This window comes from Triturus cristatus, chromosome 2_1, assembly GCF_964204655.1.
Source record: "Triturus cristatus chromosome 2_1, aTriCri1.1, whole genome shotgun sequence".
NCBI lineage: Eukaryota > Metazoa > Chordata > Amphibia > Caudata > Salamandridae > Triturus > Triturus cristatus.
In genome coordinates, this window is record NC_140581.1 from 4,901,440 (window position 1) to 4,925,428 (window position 23,989).

At 47.0% G+C, this 23,989-nt stretch overlaps 1 protein-coding gene across 4 annotated transcripts in view; it reads right to left on the reverse strand.

Moving 5' to 3' along the window:
- Positions 1 to 23,989, reverse strand: part of LOC146863590 (uncharacterized) — a 298,140-nt gene that overhangs the window by 182,900 nt on the left and 91,251 nt on the right. For all 4 annotated transcript variants that reach the window (XM_085627591.1, XM_085627586.1, XM_085627589.1 and 1 more), the window contains one exon: positions 15,142 to 17,031. In XM_085627591.1, coding sequence (XP_085483717.1) covers positions 15,142 to 17,031 — 1,890 coding nt within the window. The remainder of the gene's footprint in view (positions 1 to 15,141; positions 17,032 to 23,989) is intronic.

Below are 23,989 nucleotides of genomic sequence, written 5' to 3' on the forward strand. Positions count from 1 at the left end.
CCAAGAGTCTCGTTTGAAGTTTTGCCTTTTTAAGACTTTACATGAATGGTACTAGACACCTCTAAAATTACAAAGAGCAGGACTTTAACCACATTCTAAATGTTGGAGGTGTTCTGGTGCTAATTGTGATCTCCCTCACATACTTTGTGATTGCCCTTCCATTCAGAATTTTTGGTCATATGTAGGAGATACTTTCAAGGATTTGATCTCTTCTCTTCATACTCCTCTTACCCCTTCTATTGTTTTATTACATGATTTTAGAAGTCTTGCTACTATCACACGCCCGCAAAGTCGTCATTTGCATACTGCTCTTTCCATAGCTAAAAACTTCCTCCTATGACATTGGAAATCATCTCGTCCTCCGGCACAGGAAGACTGGATGTCAGCAATGATTCAAACTGCTTCTCATGAACGTATTATTTATAGATTACAGGATCAAGAGGAAATTTTCCAGCAAGTTTGGGCTCCCTTTCTTCATAATACTTGAATTCTTTCCCTTCCACTCTTATCATATGATATAACCCTATATTGTAATTTTTCCTTAATTTATTTATATTTACCTACATATAGTTATACTTTATTTATCTAATCCCTGTATATTCATTTAGGTTTTCTATATTACCTTTCCTTTTTTCTCTTCTGCACCACAACTTTTTTACCTCTTATTTTCTAAAATATGGACTAAAATGATTTTCCTTTCTTGTATAGGATTCCTTGTTACTCTGTATAACAAACATACGCTATTTTATAATATTATATATCTACATTCTTGTTTCTATGTATTGTTAACTTCTTCTCAATAAATAAATACGAAACAAAAAATAAAAAAACTAGGATGGTTCTGCCCCCCCCCCCAAAATTATTAAAAAAACAAAACACTAAAAAAAACACTCAATATGGGTAGAATGCAACATGCGCAGGAATAATTAAAAAAACAAATTGTTCTCCAAATGAACCAAACACAAAAAGCAGGGACAAAGAGGAAGGGCTTAACCACTAGCAAGCAAGTTTTTTTGTCGACAATTGAAGGGACGAATAAAAAGGCAATGGGCGGGCTGCAAGCCCCCAGAGTGAATACAGCATATCTCGAAGAGACCGCACGCGCTAACTGTATTTTTATATAAATCTACACAATACAATGAAAGACCAAATCCAGCAGGGAGCTTTTCAGGGGGACCAGCAAGTTCCTCAAGAACAGTTAGCCCCACAGAAGAAGCAATCTTCCAGCAGTGTCAGGCACTTTATCCACGTTGCAATAGGTTCCTATGGAATGGTCCTGATGCAAGGGATGAAGGATGCTGAAGATGCGCCAATGAGGCTGGTGATGCAGCACGATCAATGGGGGTCTTCCTGCAGGCACTACTCGATCCGTGTAGTTGATGCAGGGGTCCTGATTGCAGGGTGGAAGTCCCACAAGGGTTTCTATGGTCTGGTCGAAGTCCAGTCGCCACTGGACTTCTAGTTGCCTGGTGTCACGGTCACAGGTCAATCCTTCTCGGGTTGACAACTTGCCTTCTGAGGGTTCCAGCAGTTTCCGACAACAATCCTGGGCTCAGCACACTCGGGTGCAACTCTGTCTCTTGACCCCAGGTGCTGCATGGCGGCGGTGGTAGCAGCTTGAAGACTTCGGGATACCAACTTGCCCCAGCAGGATTCTTCAGCTGTTGTGTCTCTGTGCTGCAAACAGGAGGCCAGTAGCTGGCCCTTGGAGTCTCTTGGCTTGACTGAGCTCTGGAAGCAGCCCCTTCTTTGAGGAGGATACAACAGGCACAGTCCCTCTCTTCACTAGCCACTAGGTGCAGCAGGTGCAGTTTGACAGTGAAGCCTCTTTGATGGTCCCTTGGTGCAGCAGAGCAGTCATTCAGTCCTTCTTCCCAGTTGGTGGAGATCTGGGTGACAGGGTGCCCTATTTATCTCCAGAAAGTGCTCTCATGGTAGGATGCAATTGATAGCTAATGGCCAACCAGGTTCCCTCCCTCTTGATGACCACTTACTGGGAAGTTTGGCATCTGGCTATCGTGGGATGCACCATTATGCCCACTCCCAACATGTCAAGACCCCTCTCTAGACACTCAAGAGCTCCTTATGTCACCCCTAGAGATGTGGGAACCAAAAGGCTACACGCCCCTGGGGAAAACAGTTTGACAACTGGCTTTTCCTCTCCTGTGCCCAGTGCCAGCCAGTCTGTCTAAACAATAGAGTGCCCCTCTCCTGAGTGTTACCCATTTGCCCTACAAAGACGCCTTCCCCATTGAAGTTCATCTTTTGGGCTAACACCCAGTCCTCACCTGGAAGAAGGAAACCTCCCTCTCCTCCCCAATGGCAGCGTTGTGATTGGTCGGGACGCCGACCAGCCAGGCGTCTATGGGGAGGCCATTTTCTCCATGTGGGCTGCATACAGCCTACATGGAGAAAAGACAGAGTGCGCATGACTGGTTTGGTCGGCCCCAGAGGGCCGACCAAACAGTCAGCGCCTTCAGAGTGGGCAAGCCACTCCTCCCCTGCCCTAGCGCAGAAGCGCCCACTCCCAACCAAACACTTCTGCTTTTTCGCAGTGCGAGAAGCAGAAACATAAAATGGTATTTATACCATGTTATGTTTCTGCTTCTTGCACTGCGAGAAAGCAGTGGGTCGACGCTCCTTTGCCCTAGTGGAGGAGCCGCGCCTGCTAACAACTGAGTGGCTTCCTCAAGGAAGGAGATAACACCTCTCTCCCATGCAGGCCCCTCCTTATCGTTAGCACGTCTCCCCAAGAGTGCAGAAATCTGTCTGCAGGACAAGCCCCATGTACATCAGTAAAGGAGCACTGAAAATGTTGGGCAACTAAAGTGGTAACTTCTAAAGTTGCCACTTTGCACACTAATGACATTAAATTTGATTTAACCAATACATCTGATTTAATGCACTGAATCCTTTGGTACTAACCTTACTAGTCCCATTCAGAAATGAGCAGGGCTTGGGTGCTAGCCTGAAACCCTTTCCTTACCAATGGAGCTACTAGACTTTCCACAGTAAAACTGACAATTTAAGGTTTTTGCTGCTGTAACATGTAAAATTACAGGTTCCATAGTTTAACACACATCACCCTGCCTTAGGACTCATTAGGCCTGCCATAGGGGTGAGTTACATACATTAAAAAGAGAGGTTTGAGCTTTGTCATTACTTTAAATGTCAAAGTCGAGTAAGCAGTTTTAACCTGGCCTTTCCGTCTGCAATGGCATGTTTTACCTAGTGGTACCCATGGGGGCACAACTAGCGCTGCCGTCCATGAGAGAGACTTCAACCTACAAGCCCCGGGTCCCCCTGGTAGCATATACTAGGGACTTTCAAGTAAGTCAAGTTATGCCAATTGGGGACAAGCCAATTAAACATACATTTTTTTTTTAAGGGTCAGAGCACATGCCCCGAGGCAGGACGTTACAAAACTACTATGTGCCAGACAGGACGTAATAAACATATCGCAGGACAGACCCATCTATATCAGAATATAAAGAGACCCGGTCTTTGCGAACAGACATCGGTATTCGAGCTTTGATATCCAGCATTGCACTTAAGGAAGGAAATTCAATAAGAGGACCTTATGAAGAGCTCTGTCCTCCAAGCAATTCCATCCATGTTCCTTGTGGACATAGCCATTGAGTACCCATCTACGTCTGCATATCTTATATTAACTGGTGCATCACATCTGACCACTCGGATATTCATTGCTTTGCATAGTCCAATTAGGTTACATCAGAGGTGTTCCTGATGAAGGCGATTTTGTCACCAAAACGCGTGTTGATATGAATCCACCAAGAGTTAGCCATGTTTTATACCTATAAATGGTTTACATATTGTGTTGATGGATACTGTGAAAGTATTACATAGCCAGAAAACTTTTTTGTAATTTGATCATGTATGTATTTTATCATACTTAGACAAAGTAATATGATGTCTTAGCTTACACATAGCATAGGAATCGATTATTGGAGGCATCAGTAATTTGTCTTGATTTTATGACCTACATTTTTTATAACAAAGTATGAATGTTCTTGGTTTTTCCTTGCTCCATTCAACCTATTATATTGCAAAGTAGATTAAACCGCTGCCTAAGGTCTTTACACTCACTACAATGAAATTTTATACACATATATAAATTACGAAATCCATAAAACTTTTGCAGAATCAAATAGAAAACTCATTCTAATTTGGGACATTTCCTAATTTACATTAGCCACAATCACTATTCAGAAGAAAGAACAATTAATAAAACTTGGTAGGAATCAAGGAAAGAAATTACAATAGATCTCATAGATGCAGCAAGCAATACAACTTGAGTCCCTGGTATGAAAAGAGCACAGCAGAGTACAGAAAGCAGTAAGCTGCTCCATAAACAAAGCGGCCTCAGTTATTGCTAAGCAGTTAAAGCCCTTCTTCCTATAAGCCACATTCGTTCCAAAAATTTGACAACCGAACAAGCATACAATGGGCAAGGATCTGATCTGAGGATTCTGAGAGCAATACAAAGGCTGTGTGTGCCCACCTGCTTGCAAAGAGGTTCGATCCCTTCCTATCGCGTCCAGCATGGGCCGGACAAACAAATAAAGCATGGGCTATGGTTTCAGCAACATTATTGCAGGCAGGACACAAACCAAACCATTAGCCGCCCATTAAGGCGAAGGTTTACAGTGGCAGGGCACAAATCCTTAATGCACTTTTGCATAGATCGCCATCTGGTGTTGGGCCCGGATGTTTGCAGTTTGTTTTTCCTCTTGGAAAGTCTTTGGAAGTCACGAGGTCGGTGACTCCTCCTTTGGATCGTATTGCGCATGGGCTTCGGCTCCATCCTCAGATTGTTTTTCGCCAGCAGGGAAAGATGGAGCGTAGTAATAACAGTGAAGAAACCCATGTGTGTTGTATCTAAATAAGATAGACTGGAACAGATACAGGTAGCCGGGGAGGCGGGTGGGCGTGTGTAGATCTGCAGCTCTACATGCCAAGAACAGATGCATACTGGTAAGTAGCATATTCCGTTCGATGCATATGAGCTGCAGATTACACACTTTTGCATAGACTATATAGCAGTTCCCAACCTTAGCGGCGACCACCAGTATCTGTTGGTGGTTTGAAATAGTGTTTTTAGTACAGCCTGGCCCACACTAGCTTGTTGCTTGGTTTGCACATCTACACAGTAATGTTTTGTGAAAGTGTGCGGTGTTGACAATGTAGCTGCTTTGCAGATATCATCTAATGGGATGTTCCCTAGAAAAGCCATAGAAGCCCCTATCTTTCGTGTAGAGTGGGCTTTAGGGGGAACATATAGCGTTCGTTTTGCTTTGTGATAGCAAATCTGTATGCATTTTACAATCCACCTAGCTATCCCTGATTTTGAGATGGGGTTGCCCTTGTGTGGTGGAGAGAGAGAGACAAACAGTTGTTTGGTCTTTCTGAAAGGTTGTGTTCTTTGGATATAGTAAAGTAAGGCCCGTTTAACATCTAGCTGTGTAGAGCCCTTTCTGCAACAGTTTGAGGTTGCGAGAAAAATACCTGTAATTCTACCGATTGGTTTAGATGGAAGGGGAAAATGACTTTGGGTAGGAATTTTGGGTTGGTACGGAGAACAACCTTGTTTTGGTGCATTTGGAGAAAAGGTTCTTGTATAGTGAGTGCTTGTATCTCACTGACCCTTCTAAGGGAAGTGATGGCTACAAGAAAAGCTGTTTTCCATGTGAGAAATTGCAGTTCGCATTTATGCAAAGGTCGAAGGGCGGTCCCATTAGCCTTGTGAGAACTATATTCAAGTTCCACACAGGTGAGGGTGGTACTCTGGGGGGAATTATCCGTTTGAGGCCTTCCATGAAGGTTTTAATGGCAGGCACTCTGAAAAGTGATAGGTGCGGTCTGTTTCTGTAGGTAAGCAGCAATTGCTGTGAGGTGTAACCGAATGGATGTATATGCTAGGTTACACCTTTGTAGATGGAGCAAGTAGCATATGATGTGCTGTATAGATACGTCTAGAGGGTTGATTGTGTTATGGCAATAAACAACAAATCTTTTCCACTTTGCAGCGTAGCAGGCCCTAGTAGTAGGGCGTCTAGCTTCTCCGATGACGTTCATGCAGTCAGGGGGAAGGTTAAGGTAACCGAATTCTAGGATCTCAGGAGCCAGATCGCAAGGTTGAGCTGAGCTGGGTCTGGGTGTCTGATCTCTCCATGGTTCTGGGTTAGGAGGCATGGTGAGAGGTGTAGCTTTTGGTGTGGTACTACCAAGAGTTCCAGCAGCGTGGTGTACCACGGTTGTCTGGCCCACGTTGGAGCTACTAGGATCAGTGTGAGAGAGTGCTGTTGTAGCTTTCGCACCACTAGTGGAATTAGTGGGAGAGGTGGAAAGGCGTACGCAAATTTGCCTGACCAGTTCATCCATATCGCATTGCCTTTGGACAATGGATGTGGGTATCTGGCGGCAAAGTTTGGGCATTTTTTGTTTTCGTGGGTGGCGAAGAGGTCTATCTGTGGATGCCCCCACATCTGAAAGAACAGGTGAAGAACCTGTGGGTGAAGTTCCCACTCGTAGATCTGCTGCGTCTGTGTGCTGAGCAGATCTGCTATGGTGTTTTGGACTCCTGGGACATGTTGGGCTAGGAGAAAGATTTTGTGTGGAATTGCCCATCTCCATATGCTCTGTGCTAGTTGAGAGAGCTGTGGAGAGTGTGCCGCCGCATTGTTTTTGAATGTAGTACATGGCCGTCATGTTGTGCGAATAAGGACTGCCTGGCCTAAAATCTGTGTGTGAAAGGATTTTAGGGCTAGAAAGATTGCCAGTAACTCCAGGTGGTTGATATGGAGCAACTGTTGTTGCGGCGTCCATGTGCCCTGCACTGTGAGGTGTAATAGATGAGCTCCCCAGCCGGAGAGCGATGCGTCTGTTAGGATTATTTGTGGAACCGGGTCCAGGAACGGTCGACCTCTGGAAAGATTTGTGGTGTTCCACCACTGCAGAGAGCGATGGGTGCGACAGTCTACCAACACCAGATCCGTCAGTTGCCCCTGGGCCTGGTTCCACTGGCGTGCTAAGCACTCTTGGAGTGGACGCATCTGGAGTCTTGCATGAGGCACTATGAAAATGCAAGAGGCCATCATCCCTATCAGTTGCATAAACACTCTTGCTGGGAGAGAGTGTTGAGGTATGAAACTGACGCAAAGCCTGAATGCTTGCAATCCTGGCAGGATTGGGGTAGGCTATGGCTTTTGAGGTGTGTATGGTGGCACCGAGGTATTGTTTTGTGTGGGATGGTGTTAGCTGGGACTTTTGGTGGTTCACCGTGAAGCCTAGCTGGTGAAGTAGTTGGATTGTAGTGGCGGTGTGATGTACACATTGGTTGTAGGACGTGGCTTTTATTAGCCAGTCGTCCAAATATGGGAAGACGTGAATGTGCTGTCTTCGGAGGTGTGCCGCCACTACCGCTAGGCACTTGGTGAATACCCTTGGTGCTGTTGTGACCCCGAATGGGAGCACCTTGAACTGGTAGTGTTGCCCGTCCACTACAAATCTGAGGTACTTTCTGTGAGCATGGTGTACTGGAATGTGAAAGTACGCGTCTTTCAAGTCCAGTGTGGTGAGAAAGTCCTTCTGGGAGTGGAGCGGAAGTACCTGTTGAAGGGTTACCATGTGAAAATGGTCCGAATGGATGTATGTGTTTAGAGGTCGGAGATCTAGAATAGTTCGTAGAGTCTTGTCTCTTTTTGGTATCAGAAAATATAGGGAGTAGACCCCTAAATTTTGCTGATTGACAGGGACTTGTTCTATTGCCTGTTTTTGTAGGAGGGAGATTACCTCCTGTTTTAGTAATGTGGAATGTTCTTGTGACATTGGGCGTTGCCTGGGTGGAATGTTTGGGGGGGTAGATGTTAATTTTAGGCAGTACCCTGTGCGAATAATTTGGGTCACCCATCTGTCTGAGGTGATGGTCTCCCAGACGTGAAGGAAATTTTGTAGCCTGCCCCCGACCGGAGTCGGATGGTCTGGAGGAGCGGGGGGGAAGTAATTGGGTAGGCGGTGTGGCAGAGCGGGCGGTATTTGTTTTGCCTCTGCCTTTATTGTTATTGCCCCTATAGCCGCCTCTTTGATAACCCCTTGTGAAGGTGGATTGAGCAGGAGATTTGTAGGAAGTGGACGCGCTATCTGAGGAGTAGCCTCTAGCCGTACCCCGAAAGGAAGAGCGGCGAAAGGAGCGTCTAGGAGGGTGTGACTGTAGGGCTCCCATAGATTTCGCCGTATCCGTGTCCTTTTCATTTTCTCGAGGGCCTCATCTACACCTTTGGACCGAATAGATGTTGTTGGTCAAAGGGATGATTTAGGATGGAGGCATGTACCTCAGGCTTAAAGCCTGAAACTCTCAGCCAAGCATGGCGACGGAGGAGGACACTAGTGTTAATGGCCCTGGAGGCTGTGTCTGCTGCGTCAAAGGCACAGCGTATAGAGGTGTTAGTTATAGTCTTACCCTCTTGAATTAATTCATTGGCCCTATTTCTGTATTTTTCTGGGAGATGGTGCATGATGGTTTCTAATTCATCATAATGCGCTATATCGTATCTGGCCAATAGCGCTTGAGTGTTGGCGATACGCCATATATTGGCTGCCTGTGACGCAGTGCGCTTTCCTGACGCGTCTAGTAGCTTTGACTCTTTGTCAGGTGGTGGTGCTTCGCCTGAAGCCTGGGAGTTTGACATCTTCCGTGCAGTGGAAACCACTAGGGAATCCAGTGGCGCCGGCCCTTTGATATAGGCAGGATCTGTGGGGGCAGCTTTGTACTTTTTCTTTATACGTGGGTTAATGACCCTAGCCCTGACTGGGTCTTTAAAAACCTCTGGCGCATGTTTTATTACCCCCTTGAGCTTAGGTAGTATGGAGGTAGACCTATGTGCGGTATCAAAGGTGTCGAGGAGGAAATCCTCCTCTACCGGGTCAGTGTGTAGCTCTACCCCGTGATAATGTGCCGCCCTCTGAAGTAGGTGGCGGAAACCTAATGAGTCTTCCGGTGGAGATGGCCTGGACGAGTAAAGGTCATCTTGTGGGACGTCTGGAATGTCTGGATTATTATAGTTGTCCCATGGGTCTGGGGTTCCTGTAGGGGTGGGGTCTTGTGGCACATCCCCTGGATCGTAATATGGGTCCCCCTGATCATCATCGTCTGGAGACGGGGAGCGATGAGGTGGAGAGGGTGGAGGAGGTGGGGAAGGTATTCTGAAAGGGGAGGTAGCAGAGTCTTTCCTCTTTGGAGGTGGAGGCGGAGCCGGTTTGTCCAAATGTCTCTTTTTAGAAGAGAGTGCCAAATGTCCAGTTTTTGGATCCTTGGTAAGTGTCTTTTGCAAGGGATCCAGCGTAAACAGTTCCTGTGACAAGCCTAAAAAGTCATCGGCCCCGAAACCTTTGGCGCCGATGACTTTTTAGGCTTGTCCGTGCCGTGCTTTTTGGGAACCTCCGATTTCTTAGTCGGCGCCGAGGTGGGCTTCGGCGCGGAAGTGTCGGTGCCGAGGGCCTTATGGGGTTTGGTCGGTACCGAAAGGCTGGGTTTCGACCCCGAGGGCTTCGGTGCGGAGCTCGGTGTCGAGGTAGAGGCCGATCCCTTTTTCGGTGCCGAAGTGTGTTTCTCGGCACCGCTGGAAGGCTGGCTCGAGCCCGAGCCGCCGGAAGGCTTATTTGGCTTCTTCACCGGGCCCGAAGGTGGGGTGTTTGAAGCAGTGTCTCTGGTCTTGCCTAGGCCCGGAGGCGAAGGCGTGACCAAAGCCTTTTTGGCTGTCGGCGTGGGTGTGGGAGGGGGTATAGTACTCACGACCCTCTGCGCCGGGGTGATGTCCTCCACATTCGAGTCATCGGCTTCAGACGCACTGACGAGGTCCTCTTCGGTGTGCTGCTGTCCCGGAGCTTCGACGTCGCCCCCAAAGAGGTCGACTGGAACGGAGGTCGAGGAGTGCGCCATGTTTCGTCTGGCCCTTCGATCTCGAATATTCTTTTTCGATCTAAAAGACTTGCAGGCGGGACAGTATTGATCCTCATGTTCAGGGGAGAGGCAGAGGTTGTACACCTCATGAAGATTGGTGTGGGGGAATTTGGACCCACATCGAGGGCAATTCTGGAATGGAGTTCTGTCCATCAGCCGGGACCGGAGCTTGGATAGGCCCGAAGGCCGCCGTCGACGACTGGAATCGAAGATGTATCGAAGAGAAGGTGATTGAGGAGATCTGGATCTGAACAATACCGCGATGAGCGAGGATTCCGCTTCGATCGAACTGGAAATGTTCGGAACCGGAGCGCGAAGTATTACATCCGAGCCCGATGGCGGAAAAAAACAATCTGAGGATGGAGCCGAAGCCCATGCGCAATACGATCCAAAGGAGGAGTCACCGACCTCGTGACTTCCAAAGACTTTCCAAGAGGAAAAACAAACTGCAAACATGCGGGCCCAACACCAGATGGCGATTTATGCAAAAGTGCAAAAGTGTGTAATCTGCAGCTCACATGCCTCGAACATAGAATTTCCTATCCATCTGGAGAGTTATGTGCCAATATTGTTCCAGGACACTAGTCAATGTGACTGCCAGCTTTAATGGCATCGCTCTGCAATAGCCAGGACCAATATTGCTTTTTCAGAAACTCTTGACAGAAGGGAATCTCGAGACGGAGTCTTCCAAAACTCCTTCATACCCAATAAGGTCGCCATCGTTTTAATGTGTGAGAAACAGTAGATTTTAAGAAATCTATCAGCATTCATGAGATCCTGCAGAGCAGCAGCATAAGGGGTCAGTTCGGGAGTACCCCAGCTCCGTCTCCAGAAGAATAAAGCACGCAGTCTGGCCTTATTTTCGATCACCTTCCGACCCATGTCAAGCAACAATGGATATAGCAGTGTCCTCAGTGGGCAGAATCCATAAAAAAGTATTCTTCAATCTTGATAACCTGATTCAGATGGAAACCCCCATAGTTCAGAACCGAATAAGGCAGAATCCAGACTGGAGGGCTCCACTACACAAGGCATTCCCTCTGCAGAGTCTGGAATTCCCTCAGAATACAAGTTTGAAAAGTATTAAGACTAGTCTAAAAGGATATATGATTTGTAGGTGGAGAGGAGATCCATTACCAACCCAAGTGACCAGAGACCAAAACGTGGTGGAGTCATTTCCATAACAGGCTTCTTAAAATCTTGACACCTCAAATAATGCCATTCCCTTCTTGATTTGGCCAGGGCCAACTTACAAACCTTTAATGATGAGGAAATACGATCAATGCCCTTAGTTTTTATGACCAGAGCTAGAAGACTTCACACGTGTCTGCATTCCTTGTTAAACCGGCTGTTTTGGGTATGTGACAACAGGATAAAGAAATATGATAAGATGTGTGTAAAGAAATTATTATGTAGGTCATGATAATACTTAAATCCATTTCCGAGTTGGGACAGCTACTCAACCTAGCTAAAGTTGTTTGTAAAGCTTGGCTGATAGAACATCTGGGCAAACAAATAAGTGGTGCTATGTACGCCGGTGCATAGCATTAGTAGGCACTATAACCCTAGCTAGGGAAATGGTTGGGGGTTGTTAAAGTGCCTACCACAAAAAGCTGTCCTGCTAAGACACAAAGGATTATGATCACTTTCTGTTCTTTCCCTAATGATCATACCATTGATATATGGCCAAGTCTCAAGTCAACGAATGTATAGTCGATGCGGCTCATATGAAATGGTTTATTAAATGTGAAAGCCCCCTTCTGGTCAGATTTTGTCCATTCATTCGTAGCCCTGGTTCTAGTTCTAAAGATAGAGCCTTCAACTGTAAAGCAGCTCGAGTCCATCATTTTATAGGAGGTAAATCGAGTTGTGGTATCACCCATTTCACATCCTCCCCTAGAGATAGGCTTAAGTCATCTCTATCCAGGGGCTCAAATGTGGCATTAAAGTCCTCTGCAAGGATAAGATGGGATTGACGCAGACTCCTTTCAAAATGCTCTTCTAGGCATTGAACAGTTTGACACCAAGCCTCCCTTAAACCCGCTAGAGTAGATGTTATAGATTTCAATACTAGGAGACTTGTCAATTGCTAGCTGAATGGCCAAGATGTCCGTGCAATCGATGTCAAGTTTATGGATTTTATATTCCAGAGTTGCTTTAAATCAAATCATTAGCTCTCCGGATGATTCCCCAGTCCAGCTTGATTTTGATGGGGTATGGAAATATAAGTAACCAGGTTTAAAGATTGGATCAATACACCAGGTTTCTTGGAACAGACATATCATGTAATTCAATAAAATTGTTCCAATCTGGTAAGGCGACTTTTGGCTTCAGACCACCATGTTCCATGAGACAAGTGTCACCAAAGAAGTTTTAGATGTTGATGTGAAAGTATTAGGAAGGCTTGTTTAAGCCAGCAAATCATGATCTGGTGTACATAAAACAGATTAACGGGTACACGGTGGCACAGTATGAAGGTGGCCGCTTGTTGGAATAACGAGTTCACCAAGAGTAGGCTCCTTAGGGTAGACTTGTGAAAGCCGGAGGCTTAGGAGGTCATCTGTAAGGCTTCTACCAAGTATGGGCATAAAGGATGAAGGGATTGGAATATGGCTGCAAGTAGAGGGTTGTAGGGGGGCCGTCCACCTACTGCATATAAAAGATTACACAGAACACTCGGGGCTACTGTCAACCCACTGGTATTGAAACCGAATATCTGTATTGTGGAAAGGAGATGTTCTAATGTCACAAGCCACCACTACCAACCAAATTCCCATCTCTGAAGAGTAGCTGAACACTATCTAGATTTGAATTTTTTGTTGAATGCCTTCTAGCACCGAGAATGTCATTGCAAATGACTTAACGACACCCCCTCACCTGACAAATCCAATGAATGTTTTTTTTTGTTTAACATTTCGCCCCTTACATATCATGAATGTATAGGGAGTTTGGGAAGAGAGACCAAAAAATGCTTGTATGTGGAGAGGGCCTGTCGCAACAAGAGGTTACAGGCAGACGGCTAACACTTTGCAGGAGCCCATTACAAAGACTACCTAGAGATTCTTTACCGGTGCGATTACTGAGTTATTTAGAATGTTGGAAGGTGCCTAGATGCCTCATAGGCCTTGAATCTTCATAGAAATCCGGCCTCTTGGATCCCCCAGCGTGGTCTTTGTCATAACTCAAATGGGCAAAGTCTAGTAGACCAAGAGATGAACATCTTAAAGTGGGCTTAGTTACCAGGACTCCTGAGAGGATGGAATGTGCTGGTTTTTTGCTGTTAATAGTAGTTGTGTCCACCACTAGTTGATTCCGCATGCTAGATCGATGTAAGAGCAACAGCTTTAAATCCACAACCTCATCTCTTAGGTCCTTTATTTGCAATGTAAGGTGAACCAAGTCTCCGGGGGGGGGGGGGGGGGGGGGTGAGGCGGCAGATTTGGTTCACCGATGGGCCCAGAGTTACTTGTCCCACCAACCAATTCTGCTAGGGGACAGAAACGATTGCTACAAAGCAGCGTGTATACAGAGGGAGCTTGTTTTGGCGTCTCTCTCGTACAGGCTGTGTCAACAGGCACTGGAACAGGGGGGGGGGGGCGGATTTAGATGTGCTTTTTCTGGTTGTGTCCCTTTAAACTAATTCCGCGGGGTTTTGCTTGTTTTGTAGGAATCGCCCCTAATTCACCTTGAGGGGTTCGATCCACTCCTATAACGGATTCAACCTATTCTATTAAGAGATCAATTTCTTTCGGAATGCATTCGTTCGGTTTAGTTGAATCCTAGGATAATGTAGCAGTACCTTGCACTAAGTCAGAGGCCTTATGTTTTCCCATTTTAGATATGCAAATAAAAAAGGGGGGGCACTAGACCACGGGGCTATTTAGAGAAAGAGGCAACCACAAATAAGAAGCACAATCAATAATAAAAAAATAAAAAAATACAATAACTCAAAATCCCTAATACAACCCAAAGAGACTAAATAAATGTCAGTCCTGCACATAGAGTGTACAGCTATTAAGGGCCAAAGTGGGCAAAAATAAGATAAACAACAGTCAAGAGTCTTCTCACACAGGGAGACACAGTAGCTTAAATGTCCTTACAAAAAGTAAAGCCATGGGGTGATGGGACATGTAGTCCCCAGTGGCCCAAAAGCGCCAGCAGCTCCCGGCCGGCAGCGTGGCTCCTCCAAACAGGTAAAATGCCCCCAGAGCAGCGGGGCTGCAGCGCTCGATGCAATGTCACTTGAGCAAGGGGTGATGGGACATGTCCCAGTGGCTAAAAAGAGTCAACAGCTCCTGGTCGGCAGTGTGGCTCTTCCAAACAGGTACAATGTCCCCAGGGTAGAAGGGCTGCAGTGCTCAATGTGATGTCATTTGAGCAAGGGGTGATGGGACATGTAGTCCCCAGCGGCCCAAAAGAGTCAGCAACTCCCGCCCGGCAGCGTGGCTCCTCCAAGCAGGTGAAATGCCCCCAGAGCAGCGGGACTGCAGCGCTCAATTTGATGTCACTTGAGCAAAGGGTGATGGGACATGTAGTCCCCAGCGGCCCAAAAGTGTCAGCAGCTCCCGCCCGGCAGCGTGGCTCCTCCAAATAGGTAAAATGCCCTTAAGGGTTCTTGAGTGTGAAGGTTTGGAAGGAAATATCTCTTTGGAACTCCTGTACATTGGAAGGGTACACATCTGCCTAGGGGTTGCGCTGCTGCGGGACAGCCGGCGTCATACCTCAGCTCCAATAGAACCTTTGATGGTATTATGATAAACATACGCAGTGAGGGCTTAATGCACAAAGAGCGTCCACACTCGTGGCGGAGGCACCGCAGTTGTAGGGGAATCTCTGCACTCATGGAGGAATCACCAATAAGAATTTTCAATGGCGAGATTCTGCTATGAGTGCAGAGACTCCCCAACAAGTACAGGGCCTCCCCCCCCACGAGTGCAGAGACCCCCCCACAAGTGCGGAGGCCCAAACACGAGTGCGGGACCTTTCCCACGAGTGCAGAGACTCCCCCACGAGTGCAGAGACTCCCCCACGAGTGCAGAGACTCCCCCACGAGTGCAGGTGCCCTTTGTGAATCAGGCCCTTAGTTCTGAATTAATTAAATGTGGAAGCTTTTGACCCAATGCTGACCGTGGATTGCTGCATCTTTAGCGGTAAGGACTCACCTTTGTCTGACTCTGCTGGCTTATGCGATGGAGAGGACACTATGTTTTTGCAGTGTCGTTGCTTCTTGAATGGTGGGAGGCTAGTATTAACATGATGTGCACTTTCCTGGAAAGAAAGGGCAGCAGTCTGGCTGTGGTCAGAAGTGTTTGTGACATTCAAGGAGGATGGTTTGCTCATATCTGCTGGCTCCTTGACAGCTGGTGAGGTAGTCTTGGTAACGTCTGGTGGTTTCAGGAGAGGTACAGAGGCATTCTTGCCACGGTCTAGTGGTTTGTGAACATGCGTGGAGGCTGCCATGGCAAGATCAGATGCCTTTTTGGGAGAAGTTGAGGAAGACTTGACTAGGTGTGCAGGTTTCTTGCGAGATCGGGAGGCAATCCTAAAAATCTCTGCTTGCTTTGTGAGGGGTGCAGTGACAATCTTGTGAAGATCTGCTGGTATTTCCAGAGGGGTGGAAGCATTCTTCACAACATCCAGTGACCTTTCAAAATGTGGTGAAGAATCCTTAGACCGGCTGCGAGATGAAGGGGAGACCTTTCTGTCCCTTTCCTTCTTCTGGAAAGGTGGTGATTGGGCCTTAGCTTTATGTGGCAACTTTTGCGGGTGAGACACCACCACGTTTACCCTGCTCGAAGGTTTGAGAGATTGGGAGTTTGTTGTGTCCAGGTATGATCGGTTCTCTGGAGTCAGGGGGGGTGTCTTGCCACGGTTTGTTCTGTCGTATGATGATGGGGATGGGATAGTGATCCGGTTTGCTTGGTTTGCTGAAGGGGCTTTGGCATGGTCTGGTGGTTTCTGCTCAGATGGAGAGGCAGCCTTGGCCTGCTGAGATGGTTTCAGGGCAGGAGACAAGAGGACTTTGGGCCAGGCTTCTTTTTTACTCACAGGTTGATCAACAGACTTGTTGACGCTCTGCACTTTTGTGACCGATTGGGAGCCAACCTGGTCCCCTGTTTGTCCTTTCTTTTTCTTGGCAGGAGGACAGGCATCTTGGGCCTCTGCTTGGTTTTTCTGTACTCCTTTGGAGGCACCCTTGTTCACTGCACGTTTCTTCTTGACAGGTGCAAAGCCAGCTTTATCCCCCGTTTGGAGTTCCTTAACGAATGCGGAGGTAGCCTGGTCCTCTGATAGTCCTTTGTTTGTCTTGGCAAGGGGAGAGCCATGCTGGTTCTCTACTTGTTTTTTCTGGAAAAAAGTGGAGGCCGCCTGGTCCGCTGCATGTGTTTTCTTTGCAGTTGTAGAGGCCGCCTGGTCCGCTGCATGTGTTTTCTTTGCAGTTGTAGAGGCAGCCTTGTCCGCTGCAGGTGTTTTCTTTGCAGTTGTAGAGGCAGCCTTGTCCGCTGCAGGTGTTTTCTTTGCAGTTGTAGAGGCAGCCTTGTCCGCTGCAGGTGTTTTCTTTGCAGTTGTAGAGGCAGCCCGGTCCGCTACATGTGTTTTCTTTACAGTTGTATAGTCTGCCGGGTCCACTGCATGTGTTTTCTTTTTCTTTGCAGCTGTACAGTCTGCCTGGTCCGCTGCATTTGTTTCCTTTTTCTTTGCAGTTGTAGAGGCAGCCTGGTCCACTGTATTGGTTTCCTTTTGCTTTACAGTTGTAGAGGCAGCCTTGTCCGCTGCATGTGTTTTCTTTGCAGTTGTAGAGGCAGCCCGGTCCGCTGCATGTGTTTCTTTGTTCTTTGCAGTTGTAGAGGCAGCCTGGTTCTCTGCTTGTTTTCTCTTCAACTGTGGGAAGGAAGTCTGGTCGTTTGCTTGTTTTTTCTTAATGGGGGTGGAAGCAGCCTTGTCTTCTGCTTGTTTTTTCTCGAAGAGTGGGGTGGAAGCCTGGTCCACAGCCTGTTTCTTGGTTGGTGAGAAGAGGTTCTTGGCTTGCTTAGATTGTAGCACTGATGAATCTACAGAATAAAATGTGTAGTTGTTAAAAACGGTCGACCAGTTAAACTAATCACAACATGCTCTGGCATACCCACACTGGGTACAGATTACCTCCCCTGCTCCTCTAACACTGCACTTTCCTGCAAAGCGGACTATGGCTGCCTCCACAATACAGGTATTAATTGCCTCACTGCACAATATCAGTATTAATTGCTTCTGGAAGGGACATGTTCCTCACTTTCCAGATGTTTCCTGGCAGACAGGGAGTGCAGCATTACAGGGAGTGCAGCATTACAGGGAGTGCAGCATTACAGGGAGTGCAGCATTACAGGCAACAAGCGGCACATTTAGCTCTGGGTTCATTCTACTACTTCCCTTCATATATTCTAGCACAGTATGTGTAAGTAAGTAGCTCAAGGTTCCACTGGCAGCTGGTGACATTTGAAAGTGGTGAGGCGTAAAACAATTGTCGTACTTCACTGAGGCGAGCAACTGTAGCGAGCAGCAAGCCTGAACTACCTACGGGGAGTTCAAGGGGTTTGTCCCCCTGAGAAAATTTTGAAAGAAGAGTGGGCAAATGGATCATTTTCAAGCAAATTTGAGAAAGAAGGAAGGTGTCAACCACTAAGAGGTCTGATGACAAGGCACCAGAGCCAGACAGCAGGCAAAGCACTGCATGCTCAACAAACAGTACGTGTCCTCGACCAAACTAACTCAAACAGGCAGCTCAAACATGATGTCACCCACTCTTCGGCACAATACCGCATCACTGCTAGAGAGACTTGGCAAGAAATGCCGTGGGGAAAGTACCTGTAAAGGCCGGAAATGGACAACTGACCACCCAGCTCAACAACAACAGCACAGTCCTGTGGAGCGCTCATCCTTACACACAACAAAAAACAAAACTTTATCTGGGTCGACCTTCTCTTAATTGGACATTAACAATCATGATCCGTTAGCACTGCTGACAAATTGCCCAGTTCTGAGTACAAATGTGTTCAATCATTGTCACAATGCATTCAATCCAGCACCAAAAGTTACACAACTTTTCTGTCATTTTGGAAGAAGCCATAAGTGGCGTGCTACAAAATACCAATAAAATAACAGGTTACATGGCATAATGCTACAGATAACTGCAGTGACACATCATGACATAAAATAAACATACCATAAAGTTGCCTGAAATTACTTACCATACAATAGTATTAAGAAAACGGGTATTAATAAATGTGTATGTTTTTTCAGTAAATCGAAGCACATATGCTTTACATTTATCAAGCCGGTCTGTGAATGTGTCACACATAGTGGAGGCCTGGGATGGATCCACTCGGAGCCATCTTCTACCCTGAAAGACGATGGACCCTGTATCCCGCTGGGTTTCCCACCCCTCCCCCACCTCTTCCCTCCATCATTCCTCAGAGTGTGCCTGTGACCAAAGCACTCCTCCCTTGTTGGGAGGGATCTAGCATCTTATGCCCTGGAGTCTCAGCGACCCCGCTGAGAGAATCCACTGTGAAAATGGGAATCACACATAACTGAGGACTGAGAAGGATCCCTGTCCCACCCAGCCGGACGTCAGACACAGTTACTTCCCAGTCTCCACGGTGTGTCCCCTACCCCCTCCACCTCCCTCCTTCATTCTTTGGCTACCTCCCCTTTTCCCTTCCTCTCTCCCCTGAATTCCTCTCCACCTACCTGCTTTGTGTATCCTTATGCCTATGCTCCGTTTAATTATCCCTCCGCACACCCTTTTACATTACCCTCTTGCCCCTCTACACGCCATTAACCTAAGAATGTAACATGTAACTGTTGTACCTTCTGTAACAATGTGTAATTTGTAACCTATGTAACTCTCCTCACGTAAAGCGTTCTGATACCTCCGGGTCTAGCCTGCGCTATATAAAACTCAAGTAAATAAATAAGTAAATAAATAAATAAATGTGGGGGATTCGAAGTAATGAGGCCGATGAGGCCGGTTTTGGTGGTGGCACAATGGGTGGCAAGGCGTAGTAACGATGAGCTACTCTCTTTTCTTGGGTTATGGGTCTCTGTTGTAACCTTGAACCCCAACTTTGTGCGAACTTGGACGAACCATGAACTCCCACCCCTTCAGTTCCCTAATCTTCCCCAAACTAACTGGATGTACTTAGAAGCGGGTCAACGTAACATTGCGCTTTACATTTGAAAAATTGGAATATATATAGTAGACGCTCGCTCACAAGACCCTGCCTCGTCCTCGCTGTAAGTAGTGATGAATCACTTACAAGCAGCGATTATCTGAAACTATATTAACGGGTCGATACGAGCACTGCTGTGAGCCTGTATGGGATGAAATTATGTGCTCCAGACAAGAGCCACAAAACGAGAAAGATGCTAAAAATCCCTGAATCTAGTACACACTCCTCCGCAGCTGTAAACACACTGCACAACTCACTTACACACAATATAAGCTCCAGCCAAAGCATTGACAACCAGAGGCTGCAAAACTGCAGACAGGGAACGTGGTCTAGTGCAGAAAAGGTAGACTCTGGAATGGGACTAGAGTTCAGATCTCAGCTCCCTCCCTTTTGTGCGATCTTGGGCACACCGTGCATCTCCCCTTGCGCACATGGCTCCTTAGGTGCCAGCATTGGAACGGTTCAGTAATGTATTTAACAACCTACTGATCACCTCATTAACACGAAAATTTAGGTTTACCTAACATTTGTACACAGAAATGATAATATACGCAGGCACAGGTAAACTGTAAAAATGACGTATGGAAAAACATGTACCATATGTGTACGCAATCTTTACTTTCAGAACACGAAACACACCTTTAGTTGATTATGTAAGAGTAGCAGAGGCAAAATGTGTTTAATTAGAAAGTTTATATGTGTTCAGCGGTGGCCGCTTACCGAACAGTCACACCTCTGGGGCTGACGCATTACACTTACCGGGAGGAATGTATTTAGAGCGAAGTGAAGCTACAGCATTTTGTATTTCAAATCTCTGCCAGGTGAAGCCAATTTGGCTTTCCCACAGCAAGATTTTAGCAGAAGTGGAGACAACAGACATCATGTTTAACACAGATTCAGACAAGCAAAGCACGCTCTGAAAGCAGGACAACACCATAGGCAAGATACAGAAAAGGCGTTTGTAATTAAAAACGAATAGTTTACCTGTCGGTGTAGTTTTGCACCTTGAAGACTTTCTGGATTCACTATGCTGTGCATTATTCCGCGGTCTAGTGGTTGGGTCCGGAATCGTAGTGTTTTTTCTATTTATTTTTTTTCGGGACCCAGATGGGCGTCGACGTCCCACCATTTGGTGTCCTCCCGTGACGTCGGCGTGCTTCCCACCTTTGGGCGCCATCTTCGAATTCTTTTTTTCTTGTCTTGTGCTATTTTTGTTCATCCTTTTCCTTATCAGTCTTTTTCCTTTTTTTTTTTTTTTTTTGGATCCCCTTCCTCCGGTCTCATCTTTCTGGCGGAGGTGGGTGGGTTCGCTAATGAATCCAGAAAGTCTTCAAGCTGCAAAACTACACTGACAGGTAAGAAACTATTCATTTTGCAGTGTGAATCTTTCTGGATTCACTATGCTGTGCATAGACTTTGTAGCGGTTTGCTATGTTTGTGGCGACTGGGTGAAAGATGAGCGTTGGTCATTGAATATATGTTGAAGCACCTTCTGTCCGACTTGTGCGTCCTTGTTATTTGTATATCCACGCAGTAGTGCTTAGTGAACGTGTGCACTGAGGCCCATGTTGCCGCCAGTCAAATGTCTTGGATGGGTGTGTTTGCCCGGAAAGCTATTGTTGCTCCCTTTTTTCGGGTAGAGTGAGCTTGTGCCGCTCCTTGTAGTTCTTGTCCTGCCTGCTTGTGGCAGAATTGGATAGTCTGTGCGATCCATCGTGCGATGGTGCTTTTTGTCACCGGTCTTCCCAAGAAACTGCTTGCGAAAGACACAAAGAATTGCTTTGTTTTCCTACAATCTTTAGTTCTCTCAATGTAATGCATCACTGCTCTTCTAGCGTCCAGAGTGTGCAGTGCCCTTTCTGCGCTTATGGATGGTTTCTGGAAGAAACTTGGCATCTGTATTGTCTGGCTTAAGTGGAACCTTGACACCACCTTTGACAAAGTGTGGGTCTGTTCTCATTACCACCCTGTCATTGTGAATTTGAATGTAGGGTTCTTGTAGTTTTAGCGCTGGCAGTTCGCTTACCCTGCGTAGCGAGGTGATTGCTACCAGAAAAGCTGTCTTTATGGTGAGCATATGCAGAGAGGCCTTGTGAATGGGTTCGAAGGGCGCCTTCATAAGTTGCGTGAGAACTACATTGAGGTTCCATGCCGGCGATGGCATCCTTTTTGGGGGCGTGATTAGTTTGGCCCCTTCCAGGAATCTTTTTACCACCTGGGATGTAAAGAAACTTTTCCCCGTTTCTGCTCTTGTGTAGGCTACTATTGCTGCCAGGTGCACCCTTAGCGAGGTGTCCCTTAGGTTGCTCTTTATCAAGTGGGTTAAATATCTTAGCACTGTTGATTCCCTGTTGATTCTCTTCTGTAGCTTTTCCTTGAAGCACCATTGGGTGAACCTTTTCCCTTTTGCTACATAACACTACCGTGTGGTAGGTCTTCTTGCTTCCCGCAGCACCGCCAGTGTGCTCTCTGGGAGTTTTAGGTGTGCGAACTCTAAGTCTTCAGGAGCCAAGCTGCTAGGCTGAGGCTCTCCGGTTCTGGGTGGAGCACTTCCCCGTTTTGCATTGAGAGCAGGTCTCTTCTTTTTGGGAACTTGTGTGGTGGCCCCTGCGCCATCTCCATTATCTGTGAGAACCAGGACTGCATGGCCCACTATGGTGCTACCAGTATCAGCGTCATGTTGCTTGTTCTGCATTTGCTGAGCACCTTGTGTATCAGCGGTATCGGGGGAAAAGCGTAGGCAAATGTCTTCGAACAGCTTATCCATAGGGCATTTCCTTGGGATTGCTGCCCTGGCTGTCTGGATGCGAAGTCTTGGCATTTTGCATTCTGGTGTGTTGCAAACAGGTCTATTTGTGGGGTCCCCCACTTCTTGAATAGCTTTTGCGTTTTGTGTATTGAGCTCCCACTCATGGGATGCTGATGTCTGTTTGCTGAGTCTGTCTGCTTCCACATTTTCCTTCGCTGGTAGATGTATCGCAAGGAGGTCTATTTGTAGTGGGATGGCCCTCATCCAAATCTCCTGCGCTAGGCTTGATAGTGCCACAGATTGTGTGCCTCCCTGCTTGTTGATGTAGAACATTGTTGTGCTGTTGTCGGTTTGTATCAACACTCTCTGGCCGTACAGTTGTCTCTGGAAGGCTTTTAGGGCAAGGAACACGGTCTTTAGTTCCAGGTAGTGGATGTATCTTAGCGCATCTGTTTGTGTCCACAAACCCCTCACTTTGAGCTGGTTCATGTGCGCTCCCCATCCCATTTGTGATGCGTCTGTTGTGATGGTCACTGTTGGAGTTGGTGGTGTAAATGGTTTCCCCTTTGTTATTTTCTCTGTGTTCCACCACGTGTTCTCCTCTTGCACTGCGTGCGTTACAACCACTAGATCCTCCCAACTCCCTGTTGCCTGTGACCATTGCTGCTGTAGCCATTCCTGGAATGGTCTCATGTGGAGTCGGATATTGGGGACTAGGTGAATGCAGGACGCCATCATCCACATGAGTTTGCTCACTGTCCTCACAGTCAGAGGTTGATCCTTCCGGTATGGACGTGTCTCCTTCAGCAGTTCGAAGGTTCTCTTCTCATTGGGGAACACCCTGCCCTGAATGGTGTTGATCTGTGCACTCAAGAAGATCTTCATCTGTCTGTTCTGGTTCTATCGAGGACTTCCCCCAGTGTATCGAAAACCTTAGTTCTGTCAGTGTGTGCGTGACCCGCTGAGCATGTAGTTTGCATTGGTTGTAGGAATTCGCCTTTACCAGCCGGTCGTCGAGGTAGGGATATACATGTATTCCCTGCCTCCGTAGGTGCACCGCTACCGCAGCTAGGCATTTTGTGAAGACCCTTGGGGCGGATTTTAGTCTAAAGGCTAGGGCCGTGAACTGGTAGTGCGCTTTGTTGATGGCAAATATCAGTAGATGTTTGTGTGTTCGGTTCATGGGAATGTGTAGGTAGGCATCCTTGAGGTCTATAGTGGACATAAAATCCCTGTCCCTTATTTGTGGTATAACTTCTTGTAGGGACGTCATTTTGAATTTTTGAGTTTTTATGTATTGGTTTAGGAACCGTAGGTCCAGGATGGGTCTTAGCGTTTCGTCCACTTTTGGCACGAGGAAGTAGTTGGAGTACACTCCCTTGTTTCTTTCCTTGAACGGCACTGTTTCTATTGCCTCCTTGTGGAGGAGTTCTTGTGCTTCCTGCAGAAGGCGCGCAAGCTCTTTTGCTGTGCGCGTTTTGTTGGTTGGCCTCCTGTTTGGTGACTTTTTTACCAGTTCTATACAGTATCCGAACTGTATGATGTTCAGTATCCATTTGTCGGTTGTTATTTTCTTCCACTCCTGGAAGAAGTGTCTTAGTCTGCCCCCTACCGTTGTTACATGTTCGCTGTTTCCTCCTTTGTGCGTTTCCAACTGTTTTCTGAGTCTTTTGTTGTGCCGCCCCCGTAGAGATGTTGTGTGGGTGGGCACGTTCGGTACAGTGGAGTCACTTTGAGGTGGATTGCTGCTGACCCCTCTTCTCGTTTGTCCACGTCCGTTCGGTCGCCCCTGAAAGGACTGGCCCCTAGGTTGGTACTGCCAGTTTTGCTGACCTTGCTGTGCCTGGTTGTTACCCTGATAACTTTGCTGGAAAGTCTGGTGTGACGTTCCCGGCTGGTTTCCTCCTCTGCCGTTCAGTCTCCTTGAGGGGGTGCCCCTTCTCATCCCTCTGAACTGCAGTGCTCCCATGGACCTCGCAGTTTCATTCTCCTTTCTGAGCTGTGTCAGCTTCTCGTACACTGGTGTGCCGAACAGTTGTTCCCCATTGAAGG